The sequence below is a fragment of the Pocillopora verrucosa genome, chromosome 6, assembly GCF_036669915.1.
Source record: "Pocillopora verrucosa isolate sample1 chromosome 6, ASM3666991v2, whole genome shotgun sequence".
Lineage (NCBI taxonomy): Eukaryota > Metazoa > Cnidaria > Anthozoa > Scleractinia > Pocilloporidae > Pocillopora > Pocillopora verrucosa.
The window spans coordinates 15,234,388-15,253,077 of record NC_089317.1 but is presented as its reverse complement, the minus strand read 5'-3'; the positions used below and the strand labels follow the sequence as shown (position 1 = coordinate 15,253,077).

Sequence of the window (18,690 nt, the reverse complement as noted above, 5' to 3'; positions counted from 1 at the left end):
ATTTACGACCGCTCTAAGGAATAAAAAAATACGTCAAATTCTCAAAAAAAATACCTCACCTTACTTGCACAGCATATTGCTTATTATCTGACCGCTTACTTTGATAAAAAGAACGCATTTTAGTGAGTTGTCCATTTCGAGGTTTCAACGCACATAAGAAAAGCCCAAGGCTGAAAACTCGATTTCCGAACGCCCGATCTGAGAAGCGAAAAATTCCAGCGCAAAATGACCGGGCGGCCACAAATCCAACGCAGAATTCAATCACATATACTGTAGTTTCATTTCAATTCACTACAAACTCAATCTTGCCTCATTTTAAACTGAGCCTCGCCGGAGACCCCACTGTAACTTGGCACCCGTGGTGCTAAGACAATTTCTTCATACAGTTACAGTGGGGTCCCCGGCGAGGCTCAGTTAGCTAGCTCAGCTCAGCTCAGTTAGCTAGCTCAGGCAAGGTTACCTAGCTTGTTTTCGACGGTCGTGTGTCAAGGTTGATGTGGACGCGGGCTGTTAGAAACCTCTAAACCGGAATTTTTTGAAGCAAACTGCGGCTTAGCGTCGGTTGTGCGGGGAAGAGCGGTCGTAAATATTCCCATACAAACTCTTATAATTCCTCCATGACTGTTATTGCGCAAGATGATCATCTCACAGCTGGAGCTTGGGCCGCCTGCGAAGAGGCTAGTAATTTTTTCAAGTATAAAAAATAAGAAATAACCATGGCAAGATTTTTTCTGCTTTAGGCTGAATTTTTCGTTTTTACCGCAAAAAGGAAGCTTGATGAAAACTTTCTTTCGTTCTTTTTTCGTTCGTCATCTTGTGACGAGTCGTTTAGAAAGTTGTTGTTTGTATGCGGAATAAAACGTTTCGGATAACCTGCATTAATGAAAGAAGTTTCTAGAGTTTTTATGTCCTTATCAAAATCGGTAGAGATGCGTTTGGCTCTATGGAGTGCGCCATTGATGCAATTCCTTTTCCACTTGGTAGGGACCTCAGAATTCCAATGTGTTGGTAGTTTCCCCGGTTTCTTGAAGACGCTGCAATTGAACTTGTTGGTATAACTAAAGGCAGTATCAAGGAAGTGGTCGGGATTTTCCTCGACGGTGAAAACAATGTTAGGATGGTAGCGATTTAACCGTTCAAATAGAGCATCAGGCTCGTCCTTTTTTCTTCTTAGAGAAACAATCACCAACATACCGATCATAGAATGGCGGGTTGAAAGGTCGGACTACGTCAGCTTCTAATTTAGCCATGAAAATGTTTGCAAGGACTGGAGATAGTGGTTGCCATGCCGCATCCATCAAACTAAACAAGTTTATTAATTTCAATTTCATCTTTATAATCCTGTGGCAAACAAGGCAAATCAAAAGCCTCTTTAACAGCAAAGACAAAAACACTCACAGATCCAAAGTTGTTTACAAAGGTGATTGCTCTTGTGGCGTTGATTACATTGGCGAGACTGTGAGAAACTTAGCAGTAAGAATTGCGGAGCATTCAAATCCTGCTCACACCTCTGAACCTGCAAAACACCTGCGGGAAAACCCATCACATTCTTTCACTTGGCGTGTTCTCTCCTCAGCACAAACATTCCACAAGCGTAGGATCGTCGAGGGACTAATGATCCAACAATTCCGCCCCAGTTTGAACAAACAAGTTATTTCTTATGTCTCCAAACTTTTCCCATCGGGAATTACATAAGATATATATGTACGTGTGGACGGTCATCTTTTTAACCCTGATGATGGCACAGAGCCGAAAACGTTTGGTTTAAACATTTTAATTTTTTAACCTTTTAGCCTTGTATATAGAATACATTTTACAAAGCGAACATTATGAACATCAGTTTGATTTATTTCAGACGAAATTCAAGTTCAAGCATTGCAGTGCCCGAGTCCAGTTACTGGAGGAAGTAGCGTACATCTTCAGTGTAACGCTATTGGTAATCCTCCTCCAAACGTCACATGCATGGATATGGGAAGATCCATGAGATGTCATTAGCAGCGATGAGCGACTTAATTTTTTAGAAGTTAAAGGCAACCAAGTGAGGACATCAACGCCATGCATGGGATGGAATCGGCAATGGTTCCATAAGCACGTGTCGCGGGGATGTATTGTGTAAGTTTATTAACTGTAGAATTCTCAATGCATAAGCCTTCTGAAAAACACGCGAAAAATAGATATGATTATGAAAATGGATTTTATTGGAAGTTGTTCTTTTGCAAGAGTAATATTACAGAAGAATGAAATGGTTACTACAATCGCTTCAGATTACCCATTTACAACCTCCAAGAGGACCTTCGTTATTGTTCCTAATGTTTTGATAAAATTTTCGAAGATAGGGAGTGTTTTCTTCTTCAGATGTAGTGTATGATGTCAGCATCAGCTAAAATTACATTCTATTGAGCGTCACTGATAATTTTGGTTTGCGAAAATGAGCCAAAATCGAAAGAAACGACCATAAACTAATTTGAGTTAGGACATCACCGGTCGATTGAAGGGTATACGCGTGAGAACAGTGAATCAGTAAACCAATACTCCAGAATCGTATGCGTTCTCTTATATCTTTTGAAGTTGCAAGGTATGACTGCCTGCTCCACTGTTTTCCCTAGCATTTCAACCTCCTCTGATAAGCGTAGAAAATTAAAAAGAAAAGTCATTTTCAACTCGTATTGATTTTTTTCTACTTTTTCTCTTTTGTCTATTGTTGTTTTACGATTGTCCTCTGGCTGGAAATAAACGGTGTATTTTTTAAGATTTTTTCTGTTACTTAATTCGGTAACCTCTGCTGTAACTGCATATAATGTAGGTGTCTTTAAGCCAACTGTCCATGATTTTAGCAACTCTAGCAACTAAACTACGAAAATTGTCGAACATGTTTCTTGAACTGCGAAAGTTTGATTTAAAAGGAGGCAAGCTGGGACTAGAATATCATAATTAAACTTTAATTATGATATTCTAGTTGAAGTTGATAACGAAGAGAGACTTAGGAATCAACCATGGAGGTATTCGTAAAAAACTTGAGATACTAACTGGATTTCATTTGTACATCACAGAAATCAATTCCAAATATCAATTAAGTTTTCTCTATAGTTTAAAAGTTGAGCTGATGTTGTTATTGGCTATATTAAAGAGGTTGAAAGGTTTCAAATGGTTTCTCTCATGTTTAAAAATAGTCGAATTTAGTGGAAGGTGGAGTTGTCGCAACATGTTAACATGAAACACAACAATAAATTTTATTGATATGTAAAAAGTTTTGATTTCTACTGACAGGTCTTTGTATTATATTTCAACCCAACCATTTCCCAGAACTTGTAAACAACATTGCGAAATAATTAGTCAGGGAAATGAAAAATTTGTGGGACATACACCATGTTTGAAATGCCATGTCCAGAATAATCTAACAGGATTGAGGAGGGTGTATGTAAGAATAGGCCCACTTGTTTGTATCATAAATTTGCTAATTGCTCTTGTTACCAATGTTTTGGTCAATAAAATGTTAGTGGGGTCAGAGGAAAAATTAATGTGCCATACATTTGCAAGATTTTATGTAATTATAAGATCAATGTTACTTTATATTCAAATAATTACCTGAAACAAAAGTTATAACTTTTTTAATACCCTGCTTCCTTTAATTGTGCTCCAGAAGTAGTAAGTGCATGGTATTGAAGAGAAAGGAAGAAAGTTCTTGAAACATTCTACTTTAGACGAAACTCTGTTGTGAAATTCAATGTTAATTACCCCGGCAATTAACCATAGGAAGCATGATATGAATAAATTGAATCTCACCCAGTTTGAGTGTAGAATCCAAAATCTAATTAACCAGCAGGAAAAGAGGAAAACCTCAATATGTTTTTCGTACGATAATCATTCTAAAAATCACAAATCAATCACACCACCTCTTTAGTGTGAGTTTTTTGACAATGTGCGTTTTTTTATGGCCATCTATTCATAGTATCTATCTTTTACCACCTGACATCTGAGAAGAATCGAGTCCACACTGGTAATTTGACTCACTGAAAATTCAGTTAATGTAAAAGAAATGATTCCTGCTAAGAAACGAAAAACGCACTAGTGGAATGAGACATTCATCCCACTAGTTGAAAAGTTATCTTCTTTCTGGTTAACTTATAGACAGGTAGGGGGAATTTATTTGTCACAGCTAGTAAATAAAATTTAACCAGCTGCTTAAGAAACTATTCTATCTTAGTGCAAATCTACCAGCGTTTTATCATAAATGCTGCAATCCGATTGGCCACGCTGCTCCCTATCTATCAAACAGTTATTCTACGATCGCGTGTAAGATATAAGATAGTAGATAACTATAATTATCTCATATCCAACAAGGACGAGTGAAATAGTTGTTTTATTAAAACACCCCAAAATATAGATTAATCTCTCCCGTACGGGATTTGAACCCATTACCTACGACCATGGGTTCAAATCCCATACGGGCCTGAATTGTTTTCAGGCCATATTTCAACTACTAGTTCAGTAATATTCATAACTGCGAGGACCGCTTCTATATTCGTTAACAAACGGAATGTTAAAATATGCAAATACACTTCCGGTTGAACTGGTCTTCTGCGCGCGCATGGTATGATGGCTCATAACCCATGATGGCTAAGCCAATGAAAACTCTTGAATTTCATTGTCCGATGATCAAGTTTTTAACAATCCCTAATAGACAATGAGTAGCTTGACTAGTCTAACAGTGTGCAGTCGTTAATAAAGTAAAATAAAATCCTGATCATGTTTTTCTTTTATGTTGTGAACGACTATCAGATTTGCATTAAAACAACTTTGCGTTACGGCGTATTCGGGCTTTTCCATCGTCAACTGTCACGCGATAGAAATATCGATGAGCATCTCGTGACAGAAAACTTTCCAATTAAAATGATAAGATATGAAAATAATGGTGATGATTCTTAGAAAGGAAAGATTCTTGCAAAGTTTCTCCTTTAGAAATCATAAAGGAAAGCTTTTACAGTCCAGATTGTCTTTTAAAGGATTTGAACGAAACAATAAATGTATGTCTTAAATACGAAAAGAAGTAGTTCTGACTTTCTGATGGTTTTTCAGGTGTTTAATTAAAATGTGAAAAATGTATAGCTGCATTAAAAATTGTATATTTCTAAAAATTAAGATGATAATAAACGAGCAAGAATTCTGTTGAAGGCTGTGTTGTCGTGCCTTTTATTTTATGTTCCCCCAGAAACAAGCCTGATTTCCAGGTACGAATAAATTGACATTATACTCAAACGCGTGACATATGTACGCGAAGGTCTTAGAAATAAGACGTATAGTACCGTATCTCTACATGGTCTGTATCACATTTCTTCCTTTCTCTTCCTTCATCAAGTCTGGATGGTGGGTGGACTCTGAAACCCTCTGTGAGGAGACCTTCATTTGACTGTATATTGGCAACGACCCAAAAAATGGACAGATTTTTTTTCTCATTTGCGTTGACAAAATGTGCTTTACTTGGCTGAAAGCCTACATTCCTGCCCTATACATTGGTATGTGTTAACAATATTACTTATTAAACCATGTGGAAAATGTAAAATATCAATAATACCTCGAATTCGCCTGGCTATTTGTTTGTCAATACACGTATGAAATTGATTCGACTGCGAAGAGGGAAAGTTTGTTTTTGAGTGCATTGAACACAGCCGGTGGGTGTTTCGGAAACCGGTTCAAGCATCCTTAAATCTACTACCTTCAATTTTAAAGACCAATACCGTACATCACTACAGAGGGAATTGATTTGCATATCTCAGATAAAGTTTGTCTTTACAATTCAGAAAGTCTTGTTAGGGATTTGAACGAAACAATGAATAATTTGTTATTTTGAGCTCATTACGCAGTATTAATGGCAACGTTCACTCTTTCCCGCCATGGTTAGATTCACTATATAAATATCTCCTTTCCTAGGAACAGTTTTTCGCATAGGGGGAGTACCATCTTCTAATTGCCTTTAGCTGCCTTTATCAGAGTTTACGAGATTCAATAAGTCTCTTTTCAGTTCTTAATGTACGGCGATGAATTGTTTGCTTGTGTCAAAACTCGAAACGTAAATCGAAGTCCAACACGAACTCGTACTCGAAAATAAACTCGAGCACACCTAACTCTCCCTAGGCAGAGACCATAGCGATTGACATACCACGTCCACTATTTCAAACTTCAATCCTTTGGTCAACACACGTATGAAATTGATTCGACTGCAAAGAGAGAAAGTTTGTTTTTCAGTGCTTTAAACACAGTTGGTGGGTGTTTCGGAGAACTGTTTCAAACATTCTTAAATCTACTACTTTCAATTTTATACACCATTAATGCACATAATTACAATTGATATCGAGGGTTCGTTATATCGAAAACCTCGATTTAACGAATTTGCGGAAAAAGCAACCAAAATGTTCCCTATATAAAGTGATGGTCAATTTTTTTTGTGGTGTCACTTCGTGCTACCCAGCATTTTGGGATCGGAACGATTACTGTAAGTAACATTTGTGCTTTAATTTCTATATGAAGCTACAATACGCTGTACAGGTCTGTACATAGCTACAGCACCTTGCTTTCAAAGCACGGAGGACAATTGTTGATAGTTTCAGTTTCGACATTAGAATGAGCTGTTAACTGTGACGTTGTTCTATTGTTACAGAACTGAAGGATTTTGATTCTTGTTGGTCTGTTTCGCATTTGTCTTTTGTCACGTGTTGACATAGGCTCGTTATATTTTGGTATATAATACGTTTAGGCTTCTGCATTGTGTTCGTTATAACGAGGATTTTCTTATATCGAGCTTCTTTCCCATACATGTTACTGTAATTTTGGCCGGGCTGAAGAGTATCGTTCGTTATACGGAGGGTTACGTTATCTAGCGGTTCGCTAAATCGAAGTTCCACTGTAATTGTGACCAATTATAAAGGAACTATTGTGAACGGCGAAGCTGATTACTCTTCAGGATCTTTAAATTATTTGGAATGAAGCTTGGAGCGTTTATGTTTCTTCTTGGAAGTAAGCACTTTTCAATATGATTAGTTAATTTTTTAAACGTATAGTTAAACGAACTAATTTGTGGTTTGAGAGTATCGCATGATGACTGATGAGGGTGAAGCCAGAATCTGTTAGTGCGTGATAGATGTTAAAAGCGAAATCGAACTGTTCTGGTTTAAAATCTACCACACGTTCAATCTCATTAGCAAGACAGGCTCAATGATGACCTAAACCGCGAAAAGTTTATTCGCTCGAACCTGAAACGAAAAGTCTTCTGTTAATAGGTATTTTAGAAGTGGCTGATACCTAGATTTATTAATTTTCTTTCTCATACATAGCTTCCGCTAATTTTTTTTCTTAAATTCCTTATTTCTAAAAGCTTAGAAAATCTCGTAAATGATTATGCAAGGCAGAGAACACAATTTTTGTACGACGTCCGCCATGCGTTTTATCTGTTAGAGATCTTTGGTGACTGATCACGAACAGTCTTTTCGACATGCGACATGTAGATTTTTAGTCACGATTTGGAAAACTTGGGAAAGCGGACGCGTTGTTTAGTTCAGTAAACTACATGGGGCCTTTTTGCACATCAACGGACTACCTTTTGTCATAAGTTTTTTTACGCGTTCTGATCTGGATGAAACGTCGTGCTCCATCAGAGTACAGATGCACGGAGTAACTTTGTCACGTCATCAACCAATCTGTGCAATGGCCGACTGTTTCCCGGACTTCGCTCTCTCTCTCTTTTTTTTTTCTTTTTTCTATTCACCCTCAAATCTTGCATGACCTAGAACGCGAATATGAAAACGAGCTCCTGGCTTCAATTGATACAAAACAACCTGTAACAGTACAAATCACGTGGATAAATTAATTTCGGAACCAAGGTATTGATGAAAACACCGAGTCAGCTCGTAGCAACGGGAGGAAATAAACACCGGTTTGTAGACGTGCCAAACGTCGAAATTGACGGAATTTATAACCTGAGCAGAGACGAAAAACACCAAAGAGTGAACACGGGAGGTAGACTGTCAGACTCTTTGAAGGTTTTCTCGTTTTTATCTCGTGAATTGCGCGCATGCGCAAAAGCGAGTTGTAGATACGCTGTGGGGAATGGCATTCGCTTGCTCGCTCGATTGGTCGATTCCTCTAAACTTTTTTTCAATTTTAGGCTTTTGAGTGCATTTGATAGTTTTTTGCGAGCAATAAACAAACGAAATAGCGACCTTTGTTGCCAAGAATAGTGGTGGGGTGAAAAAGAAGCCAATGATAATCTTAAAAGAGTTTTTTTTTTTCGTTTTAGTTTCAACAAGCGGCGCCAGCGACTGGCAGGCATGCAAGGATTTACACTGAAATAACAGAACATCCTTCGTATTTCATAAAATTGTAATTTACAATCCTTGAACTTGAAAACAATCTAAAGATTCATTTAAAATATCACTTACCGCGAAGGGCTCGGAGTTTACAGATGTTCAAAAGCTTTTTCTGTTATGGCGTGAGGTTGAGGACAAAATCGATCATTACGTGTCATATCGTGTGTTTTTCCTGTGTGAAACAACAACAGATGCCGGCGACTGACGAAATTATCAGTTAACACGAAAATCAAATAACACCTAAACAAACAATTTTAGCTACCGATTTTCAGTGAATTTTTAAAGAACAATTTTCTTTTTAGTTTCAATATAATTTGAAGATTTGAAATACATATTACGTACTAAAATGCGAAAGTTATACACCACAAAATTGATAAATAGGCCTGAAATGAAATTCTATCTTGTTGTTCATTATACGTTGCCTAGCGCGTGACTAAAATCTACCCAGGCGGAGATCCAAAATGACGGTGGCAGTCCTGCTGACTTGCGGAACATTTTAAATATGTAAACTATTTCAGTATGTAAAATATTTCAGTTTGTGAGCTATTTCAGTTTGTGATCTTTGATGGTTTCACATTTTGATTGCTTTAGTCTTATCCAATCATATTATTTGAAACAATCTGACAAAGGTTCGATTGGTCTATTTTGGCGAGCTTTTTAAGAGTACAGCAGCATGTTTATGTTCGTTGGGAAACAAAAGTTTGTTCTGAGCATTTTTATGAACGCGTGGCGAATTTATTGTTTTCTTTGTCCCAAAATTGATAAAAAATTGAAAGCCTTTTTTCACGACAAAGAGAATGATTCTGACTCCTCCAACAAAGATACTTTCGAAACACTTCAAATTCGAAAGTCTAAATGGACTCCCCCAGAGGGCAAATTCGCATCTTTAGATTTTTTTCATAAAAAAATGTCCTCACGATATTTACAAACTTAAATTCAATCGTAACACCAAATTTTCCACTTTTCTTCGGAAGAGTGGTCGGCACTAAAAAGTCTAAAAAATCACAGACATAGTTATTAAAGCGGCCAACCAATGAGGCGCAGTCGCTGTTTGGGGGGCCCACCTCTACCAAAGACAAGCTTTGCGGCAACTTTCTGATACCTCTCTTTATGCTAAAGTTGACAAAGATCTCAATTTCATCAACCAAAACGTTGTCAAAAACACGACTAACGATCTTATAGCTAAACAAGAATTGCCGGTCACTGCAAAAACTCTTGCCATCACCACTCTAGAACTTTGTGTATTTACTTTTTACCTAAAATCCACAAACCTAACAACTTTGGCCGACCCATCATTTCTGCCAGCAGTTGTCTCGCCGCACTCATTTCCAGCTATTTAGACAAAATTATAGCACCTATCGTCAAAATTTTACCATCATACTTGAAGGATAGCCAACGCGCACTTGAAATTTTTCGTGACTTTAATTTCGTTGGCCAAAAGAAACTTATTTTCACCGTGGATGCTACATATCTTTACTGTCATTCCCAATGACGAAGGTCTCCGAGCCCTCAAACATTTTTCCGATCAACGCACTGTTAAGGAACCTAGCTCTGAAGCACTTCTCCGTCTAGCCGAACTAGTGCTTGCATTCAATTGCTTTTCATTCTGTGGCAACTACCACAATCAAACTAATGGCGTAGCCATGGGTACTAAAATGTGATCCAGGTCAGGCCAATCTTTTCGTAGATTTTATCGAACGCCAATATTTAGTCAACACCACGGCCCCAAACCTGAACTCTACGGCCGCTACATTGACGATTGCATCGGCGCTACCTCCTCTTCCAGAGAAGAGCTCACTCAATTTATAACCGCCGTCAATTCCTTTTACCCGACTCGAAACTATGCCTGCGAAATTTTCGACACTTCTTTGGCATTTCTAGACATCAAAATTTCAAATTTAGGTAACGGTCTATGCACTACAGATTCACATAATTACTTGTTATATCCATCTTCACATCCATCACACGAAAAAAAGCCCATGTCTTTCTCACAGTTCAATGAGAATTCTTCGTTTATCTAGTGACGACTCTGATTTTTCCGCAAAAACAGAGACAATGTGCCAGTTTTTCGATGAACGTGGCTAACCTGTTTCTTTCGTTCAAGTGGGCCACCACCTTGCCCAACAAATTGATCGACAGTCAGCACCACAAACGGCTCAGATGGAAAATGCTGATCTCATTCCTCTCACATTTCACCCTCACAACCACGCAATTAAATCTATCATTCTTAAAAAACTTTAAACTAATTAAAAACGATTCAAAGGCTGGTACTATCTTTTTGCAAAATCCACTAAATTCATTCAAACGTGACAAAAAACATAGGAAACTTTTTGGTCAGAAGAAACAATTTCCTTCCGTCAACAACTTTAACATTGTGCTTTTCAATTAAGCATGTGCCTGTGTCGTAACATTACGTTGATGTTCATGCTTATGTTTCTGCGTCTGTTAAAAGTATTGTACAATTGATTGACATCGTTCTTTGGCTGAGATGATCATTTCAATAAAGACAAAATGTGTTGCTGCGTTTATTTTTTATTATTCCATGTCAGGTTTGCTGACAACAGTTCAGTCCAGTACGTGGAATAATATTTTCTAATCGTTTGAAACACCAAGTTTGTATGGTAAAACTTGACCACCCATTCAGCTTTAATCTGAACGCCCTTGTCGCATAGAAGTCAAAGAAGAAACAATAATTACTGGCTGGTGATATCTAGTATTCGTGCACATAACTGGTCTTGCAAAATTTAATCCAAAAATAACTTTTTCTTTCAGGTGTTGTGGTGCTTCTTCCGAAAGCAGCAAGTGTTACTGGTAAGTCTTATAGTGCATCAACTTACTTGATTCCGGTCTTTGGCTTAATTTCAATATTTCTCGGTGAACTTTAGTTAAGAAATGGTAATCAAATAAGGTGAGATTAAAGGAGATGATACGAGTTCATTGTCATATTTTGTAAATTTTGGGCAAGTGAATAGCCAAGCAGTCGACATTGTTCTAGTAAAGACACCGACAAAACAAAATTCCAAGGCTTGTTCTTTTGAAAAATGTGATGATTGTTCAAATTTTGTGTGGGTATATTTGTGAGAGTTCGATTTTTCTCGGTTGCCATACTCAGTCAAAAACTCGATTTCAGATCGAGATTGAAAGAAGTCGGTTAAACTATGCAAAGATAGAACACACGATCGACTCAGCTAGGTTTTGCATCCGTTCCCGCGTCTTAGAAACATAGAGACATATTTTTAGTTTGTGGAAAGACTGGTTTTAAGCAGTAAAATCCGTGGAAGAAACCAATGAGCGTTCGGAGACCACTTTTGAAAGTAACTGTCATATTTTACGAAACAATGACTAAGAGAGCATAGGGAGAGTGAACCATAAAAGGCAAATGGCCGACTTGTTTGTGTGCATTTGTGTTGTTTCATCGGTTATATACCTAGCGAGAGAACAATAGTAACAATTCTTTCGACAATACCATACGCATCAGTAAGGACTGAGTTAGGGGTTCTACTAAGCTCTTAAAAAAAAAGCATATTCGGTTTTTGTGTAGAGGAGAATCACTTTCTTTTCAACAGTCAGCCTGATGCAAAACTTAGGCTGGCTTTTCTTCGTCAATCACTTGTGCGCATTTCCTTAATGATTTCACTCGGACGATGCCCTCATTTTTCAGTTCAGGAAGGTCATGAGCGGTGCGACCATGTGCTTTGTTCGTCTTCTCTAAGGCGTGGTTTTTCCATTCATGAAGGCTCCGGAGATTCCACGGCTCTGGTAACGGCTCGGTTACGTTGGTAGAGTACCGATGAGAAAACTTTTTATTGCCACTTTTACCGAGCATGTAAAAAAAGGGCCAATCAGAATACGTGAAAGTCGTTACAAAATTTTTCGGTAGTGAAATTAACCTTTCCATCACGGACGATGGGAGGCCCACAAATTTGGGAATACTTAAGAAGCTGGAGTAGTTTATCGACCAGCAGGTAAGGAGGTGATTCTCCTATATCGTATATAATTTAGAATACACAAACTCTCCTTCGTTCTCTCAATTTTTCGTTTTTCCAACCTCCTTGATACTAGCAGAGCGAATTCAACTAAACCAAACTTGTATAGTACCTATTTTCAAAGGGTATTCCCGATGTTGTTCTTTTCATATTTTCGTATATTCCGTTGAACGGTCTCGTCAAATGCAATTAAAATTACAAGGCCTATGTTGTCTGTTGGCTTCCCCACTGATTAACCATGTATACCTAGCTAAATTTTATCCTTACACTCACAGTTCGTTTGGTGAGCCCCACCAATCTACCGTCTTCTGGTCGTGTTGAAGTGTTTTATAATGGTACATGGGGAACCATTTGTGATGACCTTTGGGACTCACAGGACGCTGATGTAGTTTGTCGCCAGCTTGGATACGTTGGAGCTTTATCAGCACCTAAAGAGGCAGCGTTTGGACAAGGAACTGGTCAGATATGGCTGGATGACGTTGGATGTTTTGGAAATGAGACATCCATATCACAGTGCATTCACAAAGGATGGGGAACTGTGGGCATAGTGAAGATGCTGGTGTGGTATGCCAACTCAAAGGTAAAGTAACGATACGACTACGTTTTATTACAATCTTTAACAAGCATGATAATAGACTAATCAGAAGTAGAGAAAGCCGATGCATATTCGACAGTAATTCAATTAAACCTTCCATTTCGCGATGCTATTCCCACCAACAGATAACAAGTGGTGCTATTCCCTGATTCTTTAAAGCGTTTTACTTCAACCTTTAATGGTAGCCCTAAACTGTTTTAGGATGATTGATTTTAGAAATTCAAAATTTTGCAAGAGCTGAGATGGTATACATTAAGCAGCTCTTTCAAACACATTTAAATTAAGTTTACACGTATATGGCTTGGCATGTGTTCATCACTGGGGTCAGTAATGAGCTATGGTAAGATGTAGCTATGAAGTGTCTCTAAAGGCGGAAAGAGATTAAAGGGGGTAAGTTTCTCAAGAAGCTGTGGTGCTGCGTCGGTGGGAGAGTATAGCACGTAATTTAGTGTTAACAACTGAGTTGAAAACGTAAATTGGCCACCGTGAAGAGTTAAAATGTTGACGTTTCGAGCGTTAGCCCTTCGTCAGAGCGATTAAGATTACGTGTTTATGGCTTGTAATATGTTCATCACTGGGGTCAGTAATGAGCTATGGTAAAATTTAGTTATGTAGTGTCTCTAAAGGCTGAAAGCTTTTTAATCTCGCTATTAACCTGACTCTACCAAACGATTTGTTTTCTTCCGAGTAGAATAATAGAGATCAGAAGATAACACTCTTGAGCTGGCCTTTTTCGATGGCTTTTTTCTTTTCGACAGAAATAATAGGAGGATAAAATATCGACGTAGATGGGGTTATTGTGTGATAAGAGTCCGGTGATTCTCCACCACATGACTTAAAGTAGCCAATAAAATAGCGCGAAAATCAATGGGTGGATTATGACCCTCAGCTATCTGCTGTGCTCTGACAAACACTTAACGGACGACGTGTCAATCGTTCAAAATGCTAAAACTCGCCATGGCGGCTTACTTCTTGTTGATAATCGTTTATGTAAAGCCCTTTCCATGGCATTCCGTAAAGCAACCTTGGATGAAGCTCTCATTAGGGAAGGCGATGAGATATTGAAATCATTTATCCATAGACAAAGAGCGACCTATTTTCCCAATTATTAAATGGCTGTCTTGCCAGGGCTGGTCCTCCCGATTTCGCGGGATAAAAGGTTTCTTTTACCTAGGAAAATGCTTTGCGACAAATGATTTATAAAATGTTGCATCTTCATTCCCCAAATTTAGATCAGTATCCTCTGCTATTGGTCAGTGTGTAGCATACTACCGTTTCTTGGTATAAAGTTGCCAAACAATTTCATATTAAGGTAGAACTTCATATGAAACACACAAAAACACTGACCTCTAGGTGTACTACATGAGTCAAGTCGATGATCGATATTTACGCGGCTCAGTTGCCAACGATTCCGCTTCTTTGTAAGATTGTCGTTCTAACAAATCAGAATCAAAGTCGCTAGGGAGGGTTTGTAGATAGAGCCGATCAGAAATGATTCTAATCTCACAGAAGTGGTGACACATCATTGTGGCTCCTATATCAAGATTATCCCATCTATAGACTGGATGTACAATTAGGTTTTCTTTATACTACGCCGCCACCTCGATTGTCTCGATCATTCTGCACTGATATGAAGCCAGGGATTCTTATTCAATGATCCAAGATGTAATTATCTGTAATGAATCGCGCTGATGCCAAGTAGTCTCATCTATAGACTGGATGTACAGTTAGTTTTTTTTTTATACTTCTCCGCCACCTCGATTGTTTCGATCATTCCTCACTGATAGGGATTCTTATTCAATGATCTAAGATTTAATTATCGGTAATGAATTGCTCTGATGCAAAGTAGAAGGCTACTACCTCGGCTAAGAAGATTGTTTAACAGGAAATTAAGGCGTTATTTAGGACAGACGGTTCCTTGTCCTCTATTGTCGAGAAACCTTCTGTAGTTTTGCATTTTATGAATGATGTGGAACCATTTAGGATAGTAGTAGTGATCGTGCCGGTTTAAAAAAGACAGGGAGGAAAAATTTAATTTCAGAAGTCCATACCCTGAAAGTCTTTACATTCGCTCGGTTTGACTATTCCGCAATTACGATGATCTGCAAGCGAATAGAGCATTTGCAAGGATGATTTTTAGCCATAAATAAGTGAGACAACTCTGCTTAGGACAGGTTGTTGGAACTCGTTTGTAGAATTGGCGTAATACGGCAGCGTCGAGTGAGGAAAGCGTTATCCTCTTGTAGATACAAGGTGGTGGCTTAAACCTTGGCATTGCAAGTCGGTTTTCTTGTATCGCTTGACAACAATAAGATTAAAAGGACACAAAAGTTCAGGGAAAGATAAACGGGAGAAATCTGAGTAGAAGTAAAAATATCGACAGTCATCTTTATAGGCGGACAAACAGCTTTGCCGAATGCCATACTTCCCGCCGAAGGATAAATAATTTCTTTGAGCGTTTCGAGAACAAGACTCTTCAATGTGTTAAAAAAACACACACACACACGCACACAGGTGGAACGATGGCGGAATGTATACGATACCATGGTAGACTTACTGAGAAAGTTGCTACAAAGAGGGGCGAAAGCTATGCGACTACCACGTTATGGCTCAGGGCAAGTGTGTCCTTTGCCCTGCTGAGATCAACATCACTTTAATTTGCTAAAGAGGTTCGCGAGCTTTTAGAAGAGTTCATTTAGAATTGTCGGACATTGATATGGATATTGAAAGAGGACACGCAAAAATTTGTTGAGGCATCGAGAACGCTATTTCTGGGAAACTCTGGCCAAAGGCAGGAATACTACTTTGTGTTTCTTTTTATGCCCTTGATCTATCTTTGATCCATGAGAATAGTAGCAAGCGACTTTTGTTTTCTTAATAAAGCATTTCTAGCAAAATATTGATACATTTTTTAATATCAGTTTGTTATTAAACGATTTTTATAAAAAAATCAGTAATTGGTTTGTTAAATTTTAGAAATGAAATTTGTTATTTGTATTTATTAACAAGACAGTTTTTAATTGAACATAATCAATTTTCAAGAACTACCCTTAGAAGTTGATTTTTCTGATATAATATTCTTTACGTTTATTTGGAAAACAAAGATCATTGAAGATTATTAAAATTAAAAAAAGTATTGTTGTTATTCAGTTTAACCCTGCGCTTTATTGGGACGTTTGCCCGTACCAGACTGGCGAAGCTGCGTGGTTTTACTTAATTTCTAAAAAAAGGATATTTGAATATGCTAGTTCTTACTAGTTTACTAATATAACTACTGGTTAACATTTATGCCTACTTTACAGCTATTCGTTTAGTGAATTCTTATTAACCACGTGCTGGACGTGTTGAAGTGCTATACAGTGATACATGGGGATCAATTTGTATGTAAAATTTCCGCTTACAAGCTATTCAGAACAATCTTTCTTTCAAAAATATTTCAAGGAGATTCCTATTATTTTGATACACATTGTAATCCGTCGCTGACTTTAATAGACCTTCATGAAGTGTTTAAGCATGTTAAATGGCTCACAATGTTAAACAAGCTTTCTTATATTATCACATTGATTACAGTTCGTTTGGTGAGCCCCACCAATTCGTTGTCGTCTGGTCGTGTTGAAGTGTTTTATAATGGTATATGGGGAACCGTTTGCGACGACTGGTGGGACTTACAAGACGCTGATGTAGTTTGTCGCCAGCTTGGATACGATGGAGCTTTATCAGCACCCAGAGCCGCAGCGTTTGAACAAGGAACTGGTCCGATATGGCTGGATGACGTTGGATGTTTTGGAAATGAGAAATCTATATTTCAGTGCGGTCACAAAGAATGGGGAGTTGAGAACTGTAGGCATAGTGAAGACGCTGGTGTTGTATGCCGACCCAAAGGTAGAGTAGTATTTGAAAAACATTTCAATTAAGTTTAAGCGCACATTCATCACTGGGGACAGTAATGAGGTATGGTAAAGTGTCGCTAAGTAATGTTTCTAAAGGCTGAAGGGTTTTTAATATCGCTATTAACCTGACTCTACCAAACGATTTGTTTTCTTCCGTGTAGAATAATAAAGATGAGAAGATAAAACTCTTAAGCTGGCCTTTTTCGATGGCCTTGCTTCTTTTGGACCGAAATAATTGGATAAATATCGACGAAGACGGGGGTTATTTTGTGATAACAGCCCGGTGATTCTCCACCACATGACTTTAAGTAGCCAATAAAATAGCGCGAAAATTAATGGATTGGTTTACGTGCTCTGACAAACACTTAACGGTCGACGTGTCAATCGTTCAAAATGCCAAAACTCGCTATGGCGGCTTACTTCTTGTTGATAATCGTTCATGTATAGCCTTTTCCAAGGCATTGCGTAAACCAGCCTTTGATGTAGTTCTCATGAGGGAAGACGATGAGATATTGAAATCATTTATCCATAGACATGGAGCGACCTATTTTTCCCAATTAATTAATGGCTGTCTCGCTAGGGTTGGTCCTCCCGATTTCGCGGGATAAAAGGTTATTTACTTAGGAAAATGCTTTCCGACTAATTATTAATGAGATGTTGCATCTTCATTCCCCAAATTTAGGTCATTATCCTCTGCTATTAGTCAGTGTGTGGCATACTGTCTTTTCTTAGCATAAAGTTGGTAAACAATTTCACAATAAGGTATAGCTTCATATGAAACACACAAAAACACTGACCTCTTGGTGTATTATATACGAGTCAGGTCGATGATCGATATTTACGCAGCTCAGTTGCCAACGATTCCGCTTCTTTGTAAGATTGTCGTTCTAACAAATCAGAATCAAAGTCGCTAGGGACGGTTTGTAGGTAGAGCCGATCAGAAACGATTCTAATCTCACAGAAGTGGTGACGCATCATTGTGGCTCCTACATCAAGATTATCCCATCTATAGACTGGATTTACAGTTAGGTTTTCTTTATACTACGCCGCCTCCTCGATTGTCTCGATCATTCTGCACTGATATGAAGCCAGGGATTCTTATTCAATGATCCAAGATGTAATTATCTGCAATGAATCGCTCTGATGCAAAGTAGAAGGCCACCTCCTCGGCTAAGAAGATTGTTTAACAGGCCATTATGGCGTTTATTTAAGGCAGACAGGTCCTTGTCCTCTTGTGTCGAGTAATCTGCATTTATGAATGATGTGGAACAATTTAAGATGAAATTAGTCCTTACACTAGTTCAATAAAGACAGGGAGGAAAATTCAATCGAAGTAGTCCATACCCTCAAAGTCTTTTCATTTGCTCGGTTTGACTCTTTTACATTTACGATGATCTACAAGCGAATAGAGCATTTGCAAGGATGATTTAGAGCCAGGATTGAGTGAGACAACTCTGCTTAGGACAGGTTGTTGAAACTTGTTCGTTGAATTGGCGAAATATGGCAGCCTCGAGTGAGGAAAAGCGTTATCCTCTTGTAGAAAGATGATGGTTGCTTCAGCTCTGAGCTTTGAGTCGGTCTTCTTGTATCGCTTGACGACAGTAAAATTAAAAGGACGCAAGTGTAAATATCGACTGTCGTCTTACTAGGCTGGACAAACAGCTTTGCCGAATGCCATGCTTCCCGCCGAAGGGTGAATAATTTCTGTGAGCGTCTCGAGAAAAAGGACTCCTCAATATTTCTATTTTGAAAAATACAGGTGGAACGGCGGTAGAATGTAAATGATACCATTGTAGATTCGCAGAGCTAGTTGCTACAAAGAAGAGCGGAAGCTATGCGACTATCATGTTATGGATCAG

At 38.3% G+C, this 18,690-nt stretch overlaps 2 protein-coding genes across 6 annotated transcripts in view; both read left to right on the top strand.

Annotated features, from left to right (window-relative positions):
- The window catches only part of LOC131795804 (deleted in malignant brain tumors 1 protein-like), a 50,462-nt gene extending 45,359 nt beyond the window's left edge, over positions 1 to 5,103 (top strand). For 2 of the 4 annotated variants that reach the window (XM_066168105.1, XM_066168102.1), the window contains exon 23: positions 985 to 5,103. The gene's annotated coding sequence lies outside the window, so the exon portion shown is untranslated. The remainder of the gene's footprint in view (positions 1 to 984) is intronic. The other 2 variants (XM_066168103.1, XM_066168104.1) reach the window with 2 other exon arrangements.
- A 7,664-nt stretch (positions 5,104 to 12,767) lies between these two features.
- Positions 12,768 to 18,690, top strand: part of LOC131784032 (uncharacterized) — a 28,864-nt gene continuing 22,941 nt past the window's right edge. For both annotated transcript variants that reach the window (XM_066168101.1, XM_066168100.1), the window contains exons 1-2: positions 12,768 to 12,926; positions 16,512 to 16,823. In XM_066168101.1, coding sequence (XP_066024198.1) covers positions 12,875 to 12,926; positions 16,512 to 16,823 — 364 coding nt within the window. In that variant the 5' untranslated portion in view covers positions 12,768 to 12,874. The remainder of the gene's footprint in view (positions 12,927 to 16,511; positions 16,824 to 18,690) is intronic.